The sequence below is a fragment of the Dendropsophus ebraccatus genome, chromosome 4 (genome assembly GCF_027789765.1).
Source record: "Dendropsophus ebraccatus isolate aDenEbr1 chromosome 4, aDenEbr1.pat, whole genome shotgun sequence".
NCBI classification, from domain to species: Eukaryota; Metazoa; Chordata; class Amphibia; order Anura; family Hylidae; genus Dendropsophus; species Dendropsophus ebraccatus.
In genome coordinates, this window is record NC_091457.1 from 27442992 (window position 1) to 27460862 (window position 17871).

Consider the following 17871-nt stretch of genomic DNA (forward strand, 5'->3'; position numbering starts at 1 on the left):
AGGCCCCCCATGCCTCTGTACAGTAACAAGCCCCCCATGCCTCCATACAGTAATGTCACCTATGCTCCCATACAGTAATACTTACTCCTGTGCCCCCATGCACAGACCATTTACCTGCATATGTGAGTGTCCAGGGAATCTGCACCATCCTTGAAAGATAAATAAAGACTTTCCTCTCATCTCAACAGCAGGTTGGTACTTGCTATGCTACTATTTATTTTCTTTCTGCTCATAGCATCTTGCAAAGCCAGTGCATCAGTAACCCTGTCTCCCCAAAATGCCATCTGTAGTAGTGTACAAAGTATGTACCAGCCTGTTCAGTGCTTAGAATGACCCCATCCTTGCTTCCCTGCTGTTTATTTTCTATTTGCACACAAAACCCAGTGCATCAGTAACCTCTTCTCAGCACACATACCATTTGTAGTAGTGTACAGTATAAATCATTATCCCAGCACAGTGCAAGTGTTTCACCAGCACTGTATCATGACATAGCGTAGATTTAAGCATTAAACACTATATCTATGCGCGAGATTTGGATCACTGTATTAGTTAAAATGGAGCTCAGATCACTGTAAAGTTGTACTCAGAAATTATTTGGCATAGAATTTAGGACTCATTTAGATTGGTTTGTGCCTTTAAGCAGAGCATTTCACTGTAAGACTATGACTGTGGTTCATATATGAGCTTGGCAATGCAGGGACTTATCACAAGATAACACATACGTCCCCCTGTACCTTATCTCGGTTCCTAGGAGCCTGACAGACAAGTCGCTACCTGCTCTGATCTTAATGTGGGATAAAAAGTTGCAGCTCACAGTAGCTGACAATGGGTGTAATAACTTCACTGATATCCTTTGTATCTTAATCAGCAGTGACATCTACTTTTCCGCAATGAATATCTGGAATCAGTTTAATTTATTTTCCCTTATTGTCGTCTTTATTAAATTGTCATCTTCTGTTAATATTGCGGCTAGATCACCAATATTATGTCTAGCAGATAGCCCGGTGACGCAGTCATTGCCTATTCCGTAGGAGGCTTAAAGGGGCTCAACAGGATTAGAAAAACTAGACTAGTATGCACCATGAATAGACATATGGTGGATAAAACTCCACGCTGGAGATAACTCATACAGCATCATACTGTATATACATATTAACTATAGCTCTTAAGAAGCCTCAGAGGGTCCTTTAATGAATATACAGTATACAGCTTTCGACATTTCCTTGGAAAATATTAACAATGGGAATATCAATTAGCGTAATGAGGCAAAGAAATGGATGAGGAGAGAACACAACTATCAGAATCTCAATGTAAACAGGTTGTTTTCTTACCTGGGGTTTACTAGAAAGAAACAAGGCCCAAGGCCCGAATGGTATACTGGCTGGCAATGGCTTCCTGGGCAAAGTCAGCTGCTTGCGAGAAGCAAAATATGTCTACATAAAAACATCTAGAGGAGTTTTTATATCTTATAAAGTGATGGCATGTCAGTAGAATACGTCATTACTTGGGACCTCTGGGACCTCCATCATCGATGAGAATAAAGATGCCCATCTCAGTTGTAGTGTTCCCGGCTAGGGATGGTCAGAACCGAGTTTGGTTCAGGTTCGTACGAACCCGAACCCTTGGTAATGATTCCCGCTGTCTGCCCGCTCTGGGAAAACTGGGAAACAGCCATAGCCATAGACTGTATCCCAGTTCTCCAGGCGTTACTCCCACTGCATCTGCCCACTCCACGGAACGGGCAGACAGCGGAAATCTGCTACCGAGCGTTCGGTTTAATACGAACCCGAACTTTGGCAGGTTCGGACCATCCCTATTCCCGGCCAGCCAATACATATGCCTATTTTTTGATTCCTTTGGGAAATTTTTGCCTTGAAACTTTATATTATGTGTAGGTCCCAGTTAATAGTTCCCTTGTAGATTAGCCTGACATTCGAGACAACTTTTCTAGCCTACATCCTTCCTTCGAAGGCCACTACAAAAAAAAAAATCCTAACTTATGGCAGGCTGTAGAGTAAAGTCTTGAGTCGAAGCCATGCAGGCTGATCAGAGTTTCCATTATTCAGCACTATACGGGGCATTTAAATTCTAATTCAAAGACCTTGAGATGATTTAATGGTATCTGGCCTTCTGTTGGGCTGTCACTCCGAGGCATGATTCTTCTAGGTTAAGATAACCTTCAGATTATGATGTTCTTGCAGCTGCCACTGGCAAGTTGACCGTCTTCTCTCAAAGAAGTTATTGTGTGCTTCTCGGAAGTCCATGCAGAGATGGTTTTGTCAGAGATAATATATGTTAAGATATAAAGAACATTGAATGTAACACATGGAATGTTTTCTCTCATCCTTCACCCGCGAACAAGTTAAGCACATCTTCCCATACGTAGTCTTCTATTATTTGGGGAGACGTGAAGCCTGCAGTACTCGAGAAGACGTAAGAGTCCTTCATTATTCACCGTCGAGTATTTTTGTAGCCTCCTTTCTTTATGCGCTTATGGGAAATATTCTGTTACTTTGTATTTTATGCAAATAAAGAAGAAAATAACTCGGCTGTGCTCAGTGCTCCTGCAGAAGCGCCTTATCTTCCGGGTGAGGACTCCTTTGTTAAGGGACCGGCTTTCTTTGTTGGATGACGGATTCATCTGTCAAGCATCTCTTCTGAGCTAAAATTTTAATTTATAGGTGATCGGGAAGCAATGAATATTGTAGTCTTTATATTTCTTCTTCGCTATCTTCAAAGAATGTTTCAGTTTTTGCTTTTGAGGGTTTTTTTTTACTATTTTCTGAACTGTTTCATTGGGAAAAACTATTGATTTATCATATGTTTGTTTCCTTGACTAGTTAAGAAAATCCATTTCCAGTAGAGAATGGCTACAGAGCGTTTCTCTGACTTTAGAGGACCCATCCTTTGCTGCATTAGGGCCCTTGCACACTACGGAAATCACATGGATTCCGTCACTCGCCCATCGAAGCCCACCCCACCCCCGCCACGCGCTCCCGCTTGAAGTTCTGCTGGTCCCATATGCTCTGCTCCATTCTATGGTCAAATAATTGACATGTTAATTCTTTGGGCAGACGGCGAAATCCGCCTGAGCCTAGAATAAAGCCTATGGGGCGGCCAGATATTAAAGCGGTAGCGCGCACAGAATCTGCTGGAGGTTGTCCGCATGATTCCCGTAATGTGCAAGGGCCCTTACACAGATAACCTATTTATTCAAATGGTAAAGTGTAATACTTCCTTACTCCTGTGGAGGCAGTGCAGGGAAAATTAACACTAAGGACCCTATTAGACAACCCAATGCTCGCTGTAAATGAGTACTGATCTTGTAGATCAGTATTCATTTTTAGAATCTATTTGTGAAAGGGGGGCCTGAATAAAAGATCACTAGAATAACAAGTGATGCTTTTTTGATTTTTTGTCAATGGACGAACATTTGTTGATTCATCAGCTGATCTCTGGTCCCACAATGTTGGCCTGTTTAGCCTATCGCCCCTTAGGCTTTGTATATGCATCAGAAGTTCCATTATGAACTCCAATATAAAGGGCACTACGACAAAGCCCTTGTTACTTGCTACACCAAGCTACTCTCAACAGAATTATAGACTCATATACAAGAAGTTTATTATAATGGATATCCATTAGAGTACATGGATATCCTTTGAGTGGAACCTTCCAGGCTAAGCTGTAATGAAGAGCAGCTCTCACCCTGGAACTAGACAGCCATCCAGAATGGCTGGAATGCTATATTACCTCATTGTTTCAATGCTATTATATCAGAAGTTGGAACTAGGGATGGTCCTAACCGAGTTCGGTTCGGGTTCGTACGAACCCGAACTCTCGGCAATGATTCCCGCTGTCTGCCCTCTCCGTGGAGAGGGTGGATACAGCGGGAGGACCGCCTGAAAAACTGGGATACAGGCAGTTAATCTTAGGGTCCTATTCCACGGGCCAAGAAGGGCCCGATCAACAATTTAAACGAGCGCCGATCTGTTAGATCGGCGCTCGTTTACTGGGCCTATTCCACGGCCCGACAATCATTTAGCGAGGGCTGCAGAGACATCGTTACCGTTATCGTTTCATACATTTACCTGTCCAGGCGCAGGTCTTCTCCTTCTCCCGGTCCAGCGCCGCAGCAGCTTCAGTGCGGCCTGACTGAGCTGTCAGATTGCTCAGCCAATCACTGGCCGTGGCGGTCCTGGCCAGTGATTGGCTGAGCAGTCTGTCAGTTCAGACAGGCCGCTCCGAAGCTGCTGCGGCGTGGGACCGGGGTCTTCTCCTGACTCCCTGAGGCGGATCACTGCTGTGGCCAATGATCCAGGTGAGCAGGAAGTGGTGAGTCGGCTTGATCGAACAGCTGAAAAAGCTAGGTGCGATCGAACTCTAACCTAGCCGGACCTTCCTCATTTGATTCCTGATGCCTTTTTGCTCCGTGTGGAAGGAGGAGACATCCCGGGGAACGCCTGGAACTCCGGGATTCAGCCTAGGTAATAGGCTGTATCCCAGAATTCCAGGTGGTCCCCGAGCACTCTCCTCCTTCCAAGCGGCCCGGGAAGGCATCAGCAATAAATCGATCAAGCCTAGTGGTGAGCAGCAGGCATTGAGCATCACTGAGACAGCGCCGGCAGGCTATCATGGCAGGTGAGTAAAACAAAAGAATTTTTTTAAAACCATGAATCCCTTTAAGAAAAATGTGTGCATACATCATGAGATTAAAGTCACAGTGTAAACCAAGGCTAACTCATAGAGAAACACTGCAGCTGAAGTACCTGCACCTGGAGAAGAAAAGCCGGTTATATTAATGCTATTATTGGCTAATCGGTCATTTTGCAAATGTAACTGTTATAATAGAGCAAAGACAGTTCCTCTAATGCAAACCTAAATTTTGATAAAGCATTTATGAGATTCACCAATTACCCTGTATAACAGCTATTTCAGATACTTCGGAGCTGGTCTTGTTGTCATGGAAAAGATTAAGAAGCTTCTGAATGTTCCTGTTCGCTTAGGTACTAACCGGGGACAACTGAGGTGTATGGCTCTTTATGTGATAAATGTAGGCAGATGCGTGCTATTGGCTTCCAGTGCAGAATAACTCCCGTCTCTGAATGACCTGGCAGATGTTAAGCTGCCAAATGTATGTGGAAAAGACAGTCCATTGCCAAAGGTCTGGCCCATCGAAACCTTTGGGTACATCCTATTAGGATCATTCCATTTGCTGAAACCCAGGACTCTTATTCTCACTATTATCCCAGTACTGTGACAGCGCAGTGATGTCAGAATACAAGAGGAACGAATGGTGATGCCACAGTACAGGGATAATGCACACAGAGATGTCACAGTATGGGGATGATAACAATGATGTCACCGTATTGGAATTATGAACAGTGATGTCACACTACGGGGATAGCGATGCCACAGCATAAAGATAATGTCCTGGAGCTAAAATAATACATACAGTGATGTTACAATATAGAAATAGTGAATACAGCGATGTCACAAGACATGGTAAGGGATAGAAATGTGTAATGTCACAGTACAGGGATAATGCACACAGTGATGTCACAGTACAGGGACAATGCACACAGTGATGTCACAGTACAGGGATAATGGGCAGTGATGTCATAGTACAGAGATAATGTACACAGTGATGCCATAATACAGGAATAATGGGCAGTAATGTCATAGTACAGGGATAATGGGCAGTGATGTCATAGTACAGGGATAATGCACAAAGTGATGTCACAGTAAAGGGATAATGCATACAGTGATGTCACAGTACAGGAATAATGCACACAATGATGTCACAGTACAGAGGTAATGGGCAGTGATGTCATAGTACAGGGATAATGCACACAGTGATGTCACAGTACAGGGATAATGGGCAGTGATGTCATAGAACAAGGATAATGGGCAGTGATGTCACAGTACAGGGATAATGGGCAGTGATGTCATAGTACAAGGATAATGGACAGTGATGCCATAGTACAGGGATAATGGGTACAGTGATGTCAAAGTACAGGGATAATGCACACAGTGATGCTATAATACAGGGATAATGCACACAGTGATGTCACAGTACAGGGATAATACACACAGCGATGCTATAATACAGGGATAAAGGGCAGTAATGTCATATTACAGTGATATCACAGTACAGGGATAATGCACAAAGTGATGCCATAGTACAGGGATAATACACACAGTGATGCCATGGTACAGGCATAATGTACACAGTGATGTGATAGTACAAGGATAATGCTTACAGTGATGTCATAGTACAATGATAATGGGCAGTGATGTGATAGTACAGGGATAATGCACACAGTGATGTCGTAGTACAGAGATAATGCACACAGTGATGTCATAGTACAGGCACAATGCACACAGTGATGTCATAGTACAGGGATAATACAGTGATGTCATAGTACAGGGGTAATGGGCAGTGATTTCAACATGGAAACTCAGAGATAAAAAAAAAAAAAAACCAGTAAGGTTACAGATATAATGGTAATATGCTCAGTGATGTCACTGGTGATGGATAATGCTCACAGTGATAACATAGTATTGAAATAATGAACGTTGGTGTCACAGTTCATGGTGACATCACAGATGATACAAGTACAATCCACTCTTAAAGCCACAGCGCACAAATTATGTAAACAGCGATGTCTCAGGAGTAGGATAATGCACATGGTGATGTAATATGACAAGAATAATATACCCAGTGAGATCCAGCCCCTTTCTTTATTTGGAAATAATGAGGCAGATTTCGTATTATGGATACAACTTCTTTCTGATCTGATTTGTGCCTTTTTTGTTGCAAATCCATTTATTATGCATTTTTTCCTTCCATATGTTTTCACTGCAATATCATTTGGAGGTTTCCGCTTATTATGTTTTGGCAGATTTTGCTGGAAAAAAAAAAACTGCCTACACTTACATAAGGAATCAAAAAAAGAAAAAGCAAACAATTCCAGAAAGAGTAGGTATCGGCACTATCCACTCACCAATCTTCAGGAGACCACCACTGTCCTGAATCTCTCGGACACCTCCGTGGAATTAGTAGTGCTCTGCGCCCACCAGTTGAACAAGTCCATGCAATAATCCATCAGAGATAGGGCAATGCAGCACTTGCTTGTTAATCCATGTTACTTTATTAGGCCATATTCACAAAAGACAATACAAAAAACTAGGCAACAAACGTTTCACGCTTAATAGCACCACTGGGGGTGGAGCGGCGGGAGGGGTTAGAACAGTTACTAGTGACAAGAGGAAAGGGAATATGGAAAAACATATTAACTGTATGTATACTAATGCTCGAAGCCTCACTAATAAAGCTGAGGAATTAGAACTCATAATGGTTGAAGAGAAATATGATATAGTGGGGATAAGCGAGACATGGCTGGATGAGAGTTATGACTGGGCTGTTAATATCCAGGGTTATGTCTATTCAGAAATGACCGTAAAAATAAGAAAGAGGGCGGGGTCTGTCTATATGTTAAATCATGCCTTAAGCCCATTCTGCGGGAGGATATAAGTGATGATAATGTAGAATCTCTTTGGGTAGAAATAAGAGGAGGGACTAAGAATAATAAAATTCTTTTAGAAGTGAGTTATAAACCTCCAAGTATAGTGGAAGAGTCAGAAAATCTTCTTCTAAGACAAATAGATGCGGCAGCGAAGCAGGGGGAAGTCATTATTATGGGGGACTTTAACTACCCAAATATAAACTGGAAAGCAGAAACCTGCAGCTCCAGGAAGGGAAGCGTGTTTTTGGAAAAAAATAAAAAAAAAGATAATTACCTTTCCCAACTAGTACAGGAACCAACAAGAGGGGGGGCCCTTCTGGACCTGATCTTAACCAATAGGCCAGACGGAATATCAAAAATAGAGGTGGGGGGTCACCTAGGTAATAGTGACCATAATATAGTAAGTTTTCAATTATCCTTCAATAAAATAATTAGCAGAGGGGTTACAAAAACATTAAATTTCAGGAAGGCTAATTTCCAAAAACTAAGAGAGCACCTTGGGGAGATAGACTGGGACAATGCCTTCAGAAATAAAAGTACACAAGAGAAATGGGACATATTTAAGAGCATCCTGGGTAAATCGTGTGAACAGCATATACCATATGGGAATAAAAGTAGTAGAAATAAGAGAAATCCAATGTGGTTAACTACAGCTGTAAGGGGTGCAATAAATGATAAGAAACAAGCATTCAGACTACTAAAACAAGAAGGTAGTGGGGAAGCATTGAGCAACTATAGACAGAAGAATAGAATGTGTAAAAAGCAAATAAAAGAAGCAAAAATAGCAACAGAAAGAAGGATAGCCACAGAAAGTAAAACGAATCCCAAAATGTTCTTCACCTATATAAATAACAAAAGACTTAAAACTGAAAATGTTGGTCCCCTCAAAAATAATCTGGGTGTAATGGTGGAGGGGGAAGAGGAAAAGGCCAATCTACTACATACATTCTTCTCTACTGTATTCACAGAGGAGAATCCCATAACAGAGGACATGACTAGGGATAATATAAATCCTCCCATATATCTCACCTGCCTAACACAACAAGAAGTGGGGAGACGCCTTAAAAACATTAAAATCCGGGGCCGGGCCCAGAAGGTATCCATCCTAGAGTTTTGCAAGAATTAAATACTGTGTTAGACAAACCGTTATTCATAATATTTAAAGATTCTATTACGACAGGGATTGTTCCACAGGACTGGCGCATAGCTAATGTGGTACCAATATTCAAGAAGGCGTCAAAGAGTGACCCTGGAAACTACAGGCCTGTAAGTCTAACATCTATAGTAGGTAAAGTATTTGAGGGGTTTGTAAGAGATGCTATACTGGTGTATCTTAATGAAAATAATCTTATGACGCAGCACCAGCATGGATTTATGAGGGATCGGTCCTGTCAGACTAATCTGATCGGCTTCTATGAAGAGGTAAGTTATAGACTGGACCTGGGGGAGGCTGTAGATGTTGTGTATCTGGACTTTTCAAAGGCATTTGATACTGTGCCGCATGAAAGGTTGGTCTACAAAATGAGGATGCTGGGACTCGGGGAAAACGTATGCAAATGGGTAAGTAACTGGTTGTGTGATAGAAAACAGAGGGTGGTCATTGATGGAACATATTCAGATTGGGTTTTAGTTACTAGTGGGGTACCACAGGGGTCAGTGTTGGGTCCACTTCTTTTTAATATTTTTATTAATGATCTTGTTGAGGGGCTACAGAGTAGAATCTCCATTTTTGCAGATGATACTAAACTGGGTAAAGTAATCAGTACAGAGGAGGATAATATCATATTACAGAGGGATTTGGAGAAGCTAGAGGCTTGGGCGGTGAAATGGCAAATGAAGTTTAATGTGGATAAATGTAAGGTTATGCACTTGGGCCATAGAAATAATAAATACAGTTATGTGCTAAATAATAAAACACTGGGTAAAACTACTTCCAAAAAGGACCTGGGGGTATTGGTGGACAGTGAACTCAACTTTAGTGATCAGTGCCAGGCAGCAGCTGCCAATAAATAAATAATAAAATAATGGGATGCATCAAAAGAGGTATAGATGCTAAAGATGAGAACATAGTTTTGCCTCTTTATAAATCACTGGTCAGACCACACATGGAATACTGTGTACAGTTTTGGGCACCGGTATATAAGAAGGACATAGGTGAACTGGAGCGGGTGCAGAGGAGGGCAACAAAGGTCATTAAGGGAATGGGTGGGTTACAGTACCAGGACAGGTTATCAAGCTTGGGGTTATTTACGCTAGGAAAAAGACGTCTTAGGGGCGATCTGATCACAATGTACAAATATATGAATGGACAGTACAGAGATCTTTGTAGTGATCTTTTTACTCCTAGGTCTGTAACCATGACAAGGGGGCATCCTCTACGTCTAGAGGAAAGAAGATTTTATCATCAGCATCGGCGCGGGTTCTTTACTGTACGAGCGGTAAGACTGTGGAACTCTCTGCCACATGATGTTGTCATGGCCGATTCATTAAATAAGTTCAAGGGAGGCCTGGATGCTTTTCTTGAACAATATAATATTACAAGTTATGGGCATTAGATTTTCGGTGATACGTTGATCCAGGGATTGTTCTGGTTGCCATTGGAGTCGGGGGGGGGGGGGGGGTGGAGTGTTCTCCCGGTGGTGGGGTGGTTGTCGTCTGCCTCGTGGGGGTTTTTGCCTTCCCTGGATCAACACAGTAGGGTTTCCCTAGGTTGAACCTGATGGACTCTTGTCTTCTTTCAACCTTATTTACTATGTTACTATGTTATTATCAAAGCCCTTCGGGCTTTGATGAAGTGCGATTAAGCGTGAAACGTTGTTGCCTAGTTTTGTTTTTTGTATCGTCTCTTGTGAATATGGCCTAATCAATTAACGTGGATTAGCAAGCAAGTGCCATCTTGCCCTATCTCTGATGGATTAAAAAAAAAAAAAAAAAAAAGCAATGTACACAGAAAAGCTATGAGTAATGAGCAATTAAAGGGTTGTTTCTAGGGCAAGGTTAAAGCAAATGCCCCACCGGTACATCACTTTTTTGTTTTTTACATGAATAGAACATTGGCTGGGCATGAAGTATTGGAGGCGGCCCCGCCGGCCCCCAGTGTGACAACTCCCCTCTGTGACGTGACTCCATTGATTCCAATGAAGGCGCGTCACAGAGGGGAGGGCAAATCGCCACACTGGAGGCATTTGCTTTAAGGTTGCCACATGTAGGAGAGGTAGGTGCACTTTTTCATAGACCTGTATTCTAAAATGATAGAGACAGCAAAGTCAACGACTCCCATAGACCTTGAAAGAGAGAACACATGCATGACTTCCTCCCTACCTTTCCTAGGATCACCATTGAATCAGGAAGTATGGGCGATTCCTAAGATAGTGGAGACACCAACATACATGTCTCATATGGACACCATCTAATCTTGTCCTGGTTGACATAGTGCAGAGATTGGTTTGATATATTACCATCATGCTGTTACTAAACCAAATCCTGTTTACCAAGGCCAATATTACCAATTATACCAGTTTACAAGAGTTATATAATGCTGCCACATTGTGACCATACAGTGACTAAATGATGTTGTCATACGGTCGCTAAAAAGAACACTATATACAAAAACGAATAATACTACTAGTGATAGATATCAGCTGTTCAGAGGCTCTGCAAATTGTATTAGTGATTACAGTGCAGTTATATCCAGTGACTCAAATTAGACATCTTCTGAGAGTCATTCAATTCCCTTTCTTCTCCATCCAGCCCAAACCACTGCAATGAAGTCTTCAAGCCGTGACCTGTCTCTGCAAAATCTGCCAGACAAACATCACCATCTCTTGTCCCCACCTACCGCACTCCAAATGGTAATAGTGCCCTCTTTGGTAGGTAGGTAAGTCCCCCAGTAGGAAGGTAGGTTCCCCTAGGTAGATAGTTCCCCCCCCCCAGTAGGTAGATAAGTATCCATTAGGTAGGTAGGAAATTTCACCAGTTATTGTGATCTGCAAGAGTAAGTGACAGAAAAGGAGCCAGACGTCCTTTGCTCTACCACAGCTTTCAACTGCATCCTGAGTACACACTTGTATTTCAAAGGTATAGACGAGCGCAACTCCATCATGCTCAAATCCAGTCATTTAGCATTTGATCACCAGTGGCTGAAGAAGTTGGATGCAGCCCTAGAGAATCTGGGAAAACATGGATACAACCACAGTTTCCCGGGCTGCATCAACTTCTTCTGCGCTCATCTCTAATAGGCAAATAGACAGTTGTGCTCATTTCTAATAGGCAAATGTCTTGGATTTCCCGATGCCAGTGACCACAGCAGTTCAGCCTCCAAGCAAGACGGGTCTAGACCAGGACCTAGCCTTGCCTACCTGTTGTGCCAGCCCCGGGAATGTGTGCTGAGACAGAATAAGGAAGTGAAGATCAGCTGTGACCCAATGTGTGCCAGAACATCAGAGGTGGGGGATAAGTGAGGTTAATAATTATTATTATTTTTATTTTTTTAAGGGAAAACCACTTTTTAAGGTAAAAAAATCTTTGATGTATCACATAAAAAAGACCCCCCCCCCCCATCCCGTTACTCATATGTAAAGATATCGATTAACCCAAATGTTCATTTATTACTATTTATGAAACATTCTATTTATTGCTGACTTCCTCTTTATTTTTAATGTCACATATATAAATCCAAGACAATTGTTCATTTTTTTTTTCTACTGATCCCAATCATAAAAGACACAATAATCATCTTCAATGCATCTTTATAAACATTTATAAATAATACAACAAATCAAAAAAATTTGTGCAAATTCCTTCAGCCGGAGTCCTGTACAGTATAGACCAGACAGTCAGAGCAGTCGTACATGTCAGAGAAATATACCTTGTGTTTTGGTTTATGTAAACATTATAACACCCTCTGCAACCATGTAAGTAGCTATTGTGACATATAGGTACCCCCTAAATATCACTGTTCTATAGAAGTTAGCTTAAAAGGGTTATGGCACCTGCTGATCGACCAGAGTCTTTCCATAAAACGCCTCAGGGATGATGTCCCTTGAAGTCTGTCCTCTATTATACTGCATTGCTTCACCTTGGTAAGAACATTATTGGCCGCTATTATGGTACTTTTTATACTGAACTAGTAGAACATTTTCAAGTTTTGCAGAGGTATAATCCTCCATTTTGTTTCATGTGCTTTATGACCTCCCTCGGTAGTGCAACTTTAATTGTTTTATCCCCCCCTTCCCAAAACAAGAAACAAGATGAAGAAGGGGAGTCGCATATAAAAAATATACTTTCCAACAGTATTCTCACCATTGTTGGTATTATTGTCAGTCTTTAGTTACCATTAAATTAACCATCACAAAAAAGGGGTAAAAGATCTGTCCTCAATGAGGCTGTAGGAAAGGTTCCTCAAGTCCTGGGAAGAACTCACAGTTTTGTAACCCAGTTGGACCAGAACTTGTCGACAGGCATTCTGGGTAAATTCTACAATGTCATATGATAACGTTAACCTCCAGCTTTCGGCTGTGGCAGCAGAGTTTCGTACTGTGCCGTATTTGTGTTTGGCAGAGGATTGGTCTCCTCTGGTGTTATTCAGGATCCATCTCTCGACATTGGTATCCAGAGGAATTCCTACAAAGTCGTAGATCTCCTCCATCTTTTTCATGGGGTTTCTGGCCAGATCTTCATACCTCAAGAGCATGTATCGGCCCTTTAACCAATGAGGCCGGCTTAACCCTGTAGACACAGAATTTAAGAAGTCCTCACAGACTGTTGTAAGCTGGGTTGAGTCTAAATTGTATGGTCTACGACCGGTGGCCCTCCAAATCCTCCACAACCTATATGTGTCCCTGAATGTCTCACTACGAGAAGCTAATATGCCTCTTGGATCCCTAACCAACTGGATCACCTTTAAGTTCAGCCTGGGATCTTCCACCAAGGCTCTTAAGTCATTAACCTCTGGGACACGCACTGTTTTGATAGCCACATGCCCATGGTCTTTACACGAATCCATTGCCAGAGTCAGATTTAGGCTTCCACATTTTTTAACACAGTCTCCTTCTTCTAGGTAAATGTCGGTGGGTCCTAGTGCATCACAGACTGGTGGGGAGCACAGAGCTTTGCTGGCGCCTCTTCTAAATAACCTGTCTGTTGTATGGTTGATTGGCTGTGGTTTTATGTAGTTCTCCATGAAATACAAGTCACAGTCATAGAGACTTCTTAAAAGGTCTCTGCTCGCACCCAACATCACTCGCCTATCGGTGGCACTCTTACTAGGAGTCATTTTGGGAATCAGGGTATACTGAACATGGTAAAGTGGCTCAAACAAGTAGAAGACATCTGTATGTTGATTGAAGAGTTGTCCTACAAAGGAAGATCCACTGCGAGTGGTCGCTAAGATAAGGATATGAGTCTTTCTCGAAATATTTGAAGTTATCAACTGACCATCTTCACAGAGACGATCTGGAGATTCTGTAGGGTCTTGTCCAGGGCTACAATTGTTTGGGTTAGGGATTGGACACATGTGAAAGGATTTGGTGGTAAAGGTCCGGATGGCTGTGTACTGAATTGCAATGGAGGCTAGCGCTAGTAAGAGGACAGCCTTCCAAGAACATTGCATGGCTGGAAACCGTCATTGAGACTCTTCAAGGTTGTTTATTTACCTATATGAAGGACACAAAAAATATTTCATTACATAAGGAAACTGCAAAGATTACATCTCCTATCATCAATACATTACAAGTGTATATCAGTACATTATCTATCTAGCTATCTATCAGTAGAATATGAGGGAGACTCCACAGGAGTATGGACATCCAGGATAGTCTACGATGCCTGTGACTTGATGACACAACTAATTTCTTTGAGTGCAGTTATTAAGTTAGTATAAGTTGCTTAATGTGATTCCCAATGTAGTATAATGGAAATATTAGAGTTTAACTTAAAGGGGTTTGGTTATAGGCTGTCAGCAGCATAGGCCACCACTATGAGATCACTAGGCGTCCATCTCCCAGCATGCTCACTGATCACTTGATTGGTTGGGTTGTAGTGATCCAGTGAGCACTGTGGCCTCCTTATTGTTTACAAGGTACAAGGTCTCCCTATACCCAAACTTCCTGTTTGGGTATCGGGAGACATCTATCAAGGCTAATGGTGCGGAGAGAGGCCACCAGGGATCATACCAAGACCATACAATGACTGAAACTAATGGCAGGTTCCCTTTAAGTTTGACTTATACTGAACAAGTGACATCTGTTATTATCAAGGACTTTTCAACCTTAGACAACTTCTCTCATTTCGCCATATTAGATGGTGGCCCAAAATTAGGACCCTCCTGTATAAGTCACAAAGTGAGTGTAGAACCATAGAAGTGCAGAACATCTCCTTACACTACACTGGTATAGGTTTTGCAGAAGCCTTTGTTTGCAGGTGCTATTTTTTCACTAACCTGCTAAGACACCATCATAGAAGATGGAATTCTGCCCATAGTGTTACTTGTACCATGGTATGAGACTTTTTGGTAACATTTAGTGTAATGGTCTTATTGATAACATTTTACTTTAGCGTCGTCAGCTCAGCAACAAAGAAGGAAAGGCACCTTGTGCCGGAGCTACTCTTTCTACAGCCTTGTTAAATTCCTCTATAAGAATCGCACATAAAAAGATTTCAGTTTTATGGATTACGAGCCGCGGAGAAGACTCATTTAATGGGAAGCAGGAAAAGAAGAATCAGATCCTCCACCAGCTCCAAGGTAATGAGATGCTCCTCTCACTTCTTACTTGCACTTTCGTGTGTAGGAATATTTCAAGGTGCACTTACTGCAGTGTCCTGAGGATTTTCCGAGACATCAAAGTTGCACATATTATATCTGTAACATCACTACGGCACCAAGCTGTTTTCAGCATTTTTCTGCAATGACTTCACTGAGGTTAAAACACCAAACTGTATGCGTCATCTTTTATGCAGTACTAGGTATTTCAAACAACCAAAAATAAGCTGATCCTCAGAGGATCCTCATCAGTAACTGTTCAATTTCTCTGCAGCGCCACCACAGGAGAGATGAAGCATTACATCTGTCTCTATATTCAGTATCTGCTGGGTCCTCCGGAATCAGAGGCATTCTCTAGTCGCTATCTGCTCCATCTAGTGCACGAATGGGGAACCTTCGACCCTGCAGCTGTTGCAAAACTACAATTCCTATCATGCCTGAACAGCCAAAGCAAAGCTTTGATCTAATGGATTGTGGTCCTAAAAGAAGAAGAGATCAGAACCAGCTCGATGCACCTGCCCAAATTTATTCCAGCCAGTGGACTGAAAATGTGAGCTTATCAAAATCATGGAAATTAAGAAAAGTCCAGCAACTCGCACCAAGTCCTACAATAGTCAATGTAATGCATTTCCATCATATAGTCCTTAAATCATAGCATGATTAAAATCTATACAAACAAAATGCGGCAGTTGACTATCGTGGAATTTAAAATTTGTGAAGCTTGTTGAAGATATCATGGACTTGCTCGAGTTGCTGGACTTTCCTTCCTTTCCTAAACTAAGAACCCCTGTCATCCATCTAGGGTGTATTATGTGGTTCTAAATCTCTTTAAGGTGCTTACCATAAAATGGGCAAATCTTGGCCCCGATAGCAATGACAGGTCAAAGTCTTGGAATAAATCTCGGTTCAACTTTGATTGAGAGTCTCTCTTCCGATAAGTCTGCTCTAAAGGCGAAAGAAAACAGGGTCATTTATTGTAGAAAGAGCAATGTGTCATGGTGACAGCCAAGTGACCAGTCAGTGACCCATGCAAGTCCAATCCCCTCTGCAGCAATCTATAAGTACATTCTGTATATTCTCATCTGTATCTCCATGCTGAATACATTCTGTTCACATTACATCTGTCCTTCTGTATATACATTCTGATACATTGGGGTAGCCTTGCTTGCTTCTACAAGAACACAGTATCCTTGGATATGTCTCAGACAGTGCCCCAGTTTATATATTGTTGTACGCCTCTGTTTTGTTCCGTCTCAGTAGGATAGATACACGTGGAAATTTACATGAAATATTTATGCCATTGAGGGTACATAGTGCGTGAACTGAATATACATGACATTCATGTGTGTCATATATGACGTTACAGAAGTGCAACCTCTTGTTAGATTAAAGAAGGTGATAGTACATTTCCCTTCAAGTCTTCAATGGAAGGATGAGAGTGGCAAAAAATACCCAACCTCCCGGTACTCGACCTCCTGGCAATGTGGACACAATTGAGTGAGCAAAGTTTGAGTTGACCAGGCCAAGATTCATCTTGCCATATGGAACTGAAAGAGTTTGGTAAAGGTCTCTATACTGATACGACTGAGACTACGATGTTGTTGGTTTCTTCTTTTTTCATTAGATCTCTAATGTTTGCCATGGTCATAACTCATGAGCGTCAAGAGAATTACTCGCAAATTCCTCACCGTTTTTCTAGACTCCTAACATACTAATTTAATGCTGGGAGAATTTAATATCCATGATGAAGATTTACAGCGAGTCAAGCTGATGCTCCTCCTGAGAAATCTATGAATAATACACCATCTAAAGATAGTCCTATATGAGGGTTAAAGTACCATAGAGGCGACACAAGCTGCCAAAATGGGCCCTGTAGGAAAAGAGTTATGGTGGCCATACTCTTTTTTTTTTTTTTAACTGTTGGCCAAATGTTTGTTTAGCTACCTTTCCCAATCTCTCTCTCTTTCTCTCTCTCTCTCTGGCACAGCCAAACGTTTATATGTTCTTTAGAAAGAGGGGTAAGCCTCTGCCAGTAGCATATTTCTGCCAGTGCCATTTAGTTAAAAGCCAACATGCCCAAACCTTTTTTCCCCTTACATCTATTGAGAGTCAAGAAGCCCCCATGTGCTTTTGACAGCCAAAGTTGGCCAACTTTAACTGATGTGTATGGGGTTCTTCGAAGACTCGGTTGGCTACCTCCCTAATTTAGAGAAATATTCAGTTTGCTGCCCCAAAGTCCCGTATCCATGTACCCTGACCAAGGCATGGGGGGGATTTATCATTGCTGCGTCTGGAGCGTACGCCAGGTAGAAGGCACAGATTCACCCCTTCTCCCTGGTGTACGCCAGCCGTATCCCCCGCTCGCCTGATGGGTGGGCCCTGTATTATTTGAACCTATGCAGATGCGTTGAAGGATAGTGTTTCCAGTGGAACCCATTCACTTCTTTGTATGCCCCTTGTGTTTGCCCTAATACAAACACTTACATACACTCTATAGTATTTTACGTGTTTTGCCCATGCTTGTGCAGTATCCTCATGTAAATACTTCTTTTAGCTGAGTCATTTTCCTCTTCTGGATCTTGGCAT

At 42.1% G+C, this 17871-nt stretch overlaps 1 protein-coding gene across 3 annotated transcripts in view; it reads right to left on the reverse strand.

Moving 5' to 3' along the window:
* Positions 1-12239: 12239 nt before the first annotated feature.
* Positions 12240-17871, reverse strand: part of CHST1 (carbohydrate sulfotransferase 1) — an 89132-nt gene continuing 83500 nt past the window's right edge. For all 3 annotated transcript variants that reach the window (XM_069968215.1, XM_069968213.1, XM_069968214.1), the window contains 2 exons: positions 16127-16230; positions 12240-14179 (listed from right to left, as the gene is read on the reverse strand). In XM_069968215.1, coding sequence (XP_069824316.1) covers positions 12874-14136 — 1263 coding nt within the window. In that variant the 5' untranslated portion in view covers positions 14137-14179; positions 16127-16230 and the 3' untranslated portion in view covers positions 12240-12873. The remainder of the gene's footprint in view (positions 14180-16126; positions 16231-17871) is intronic.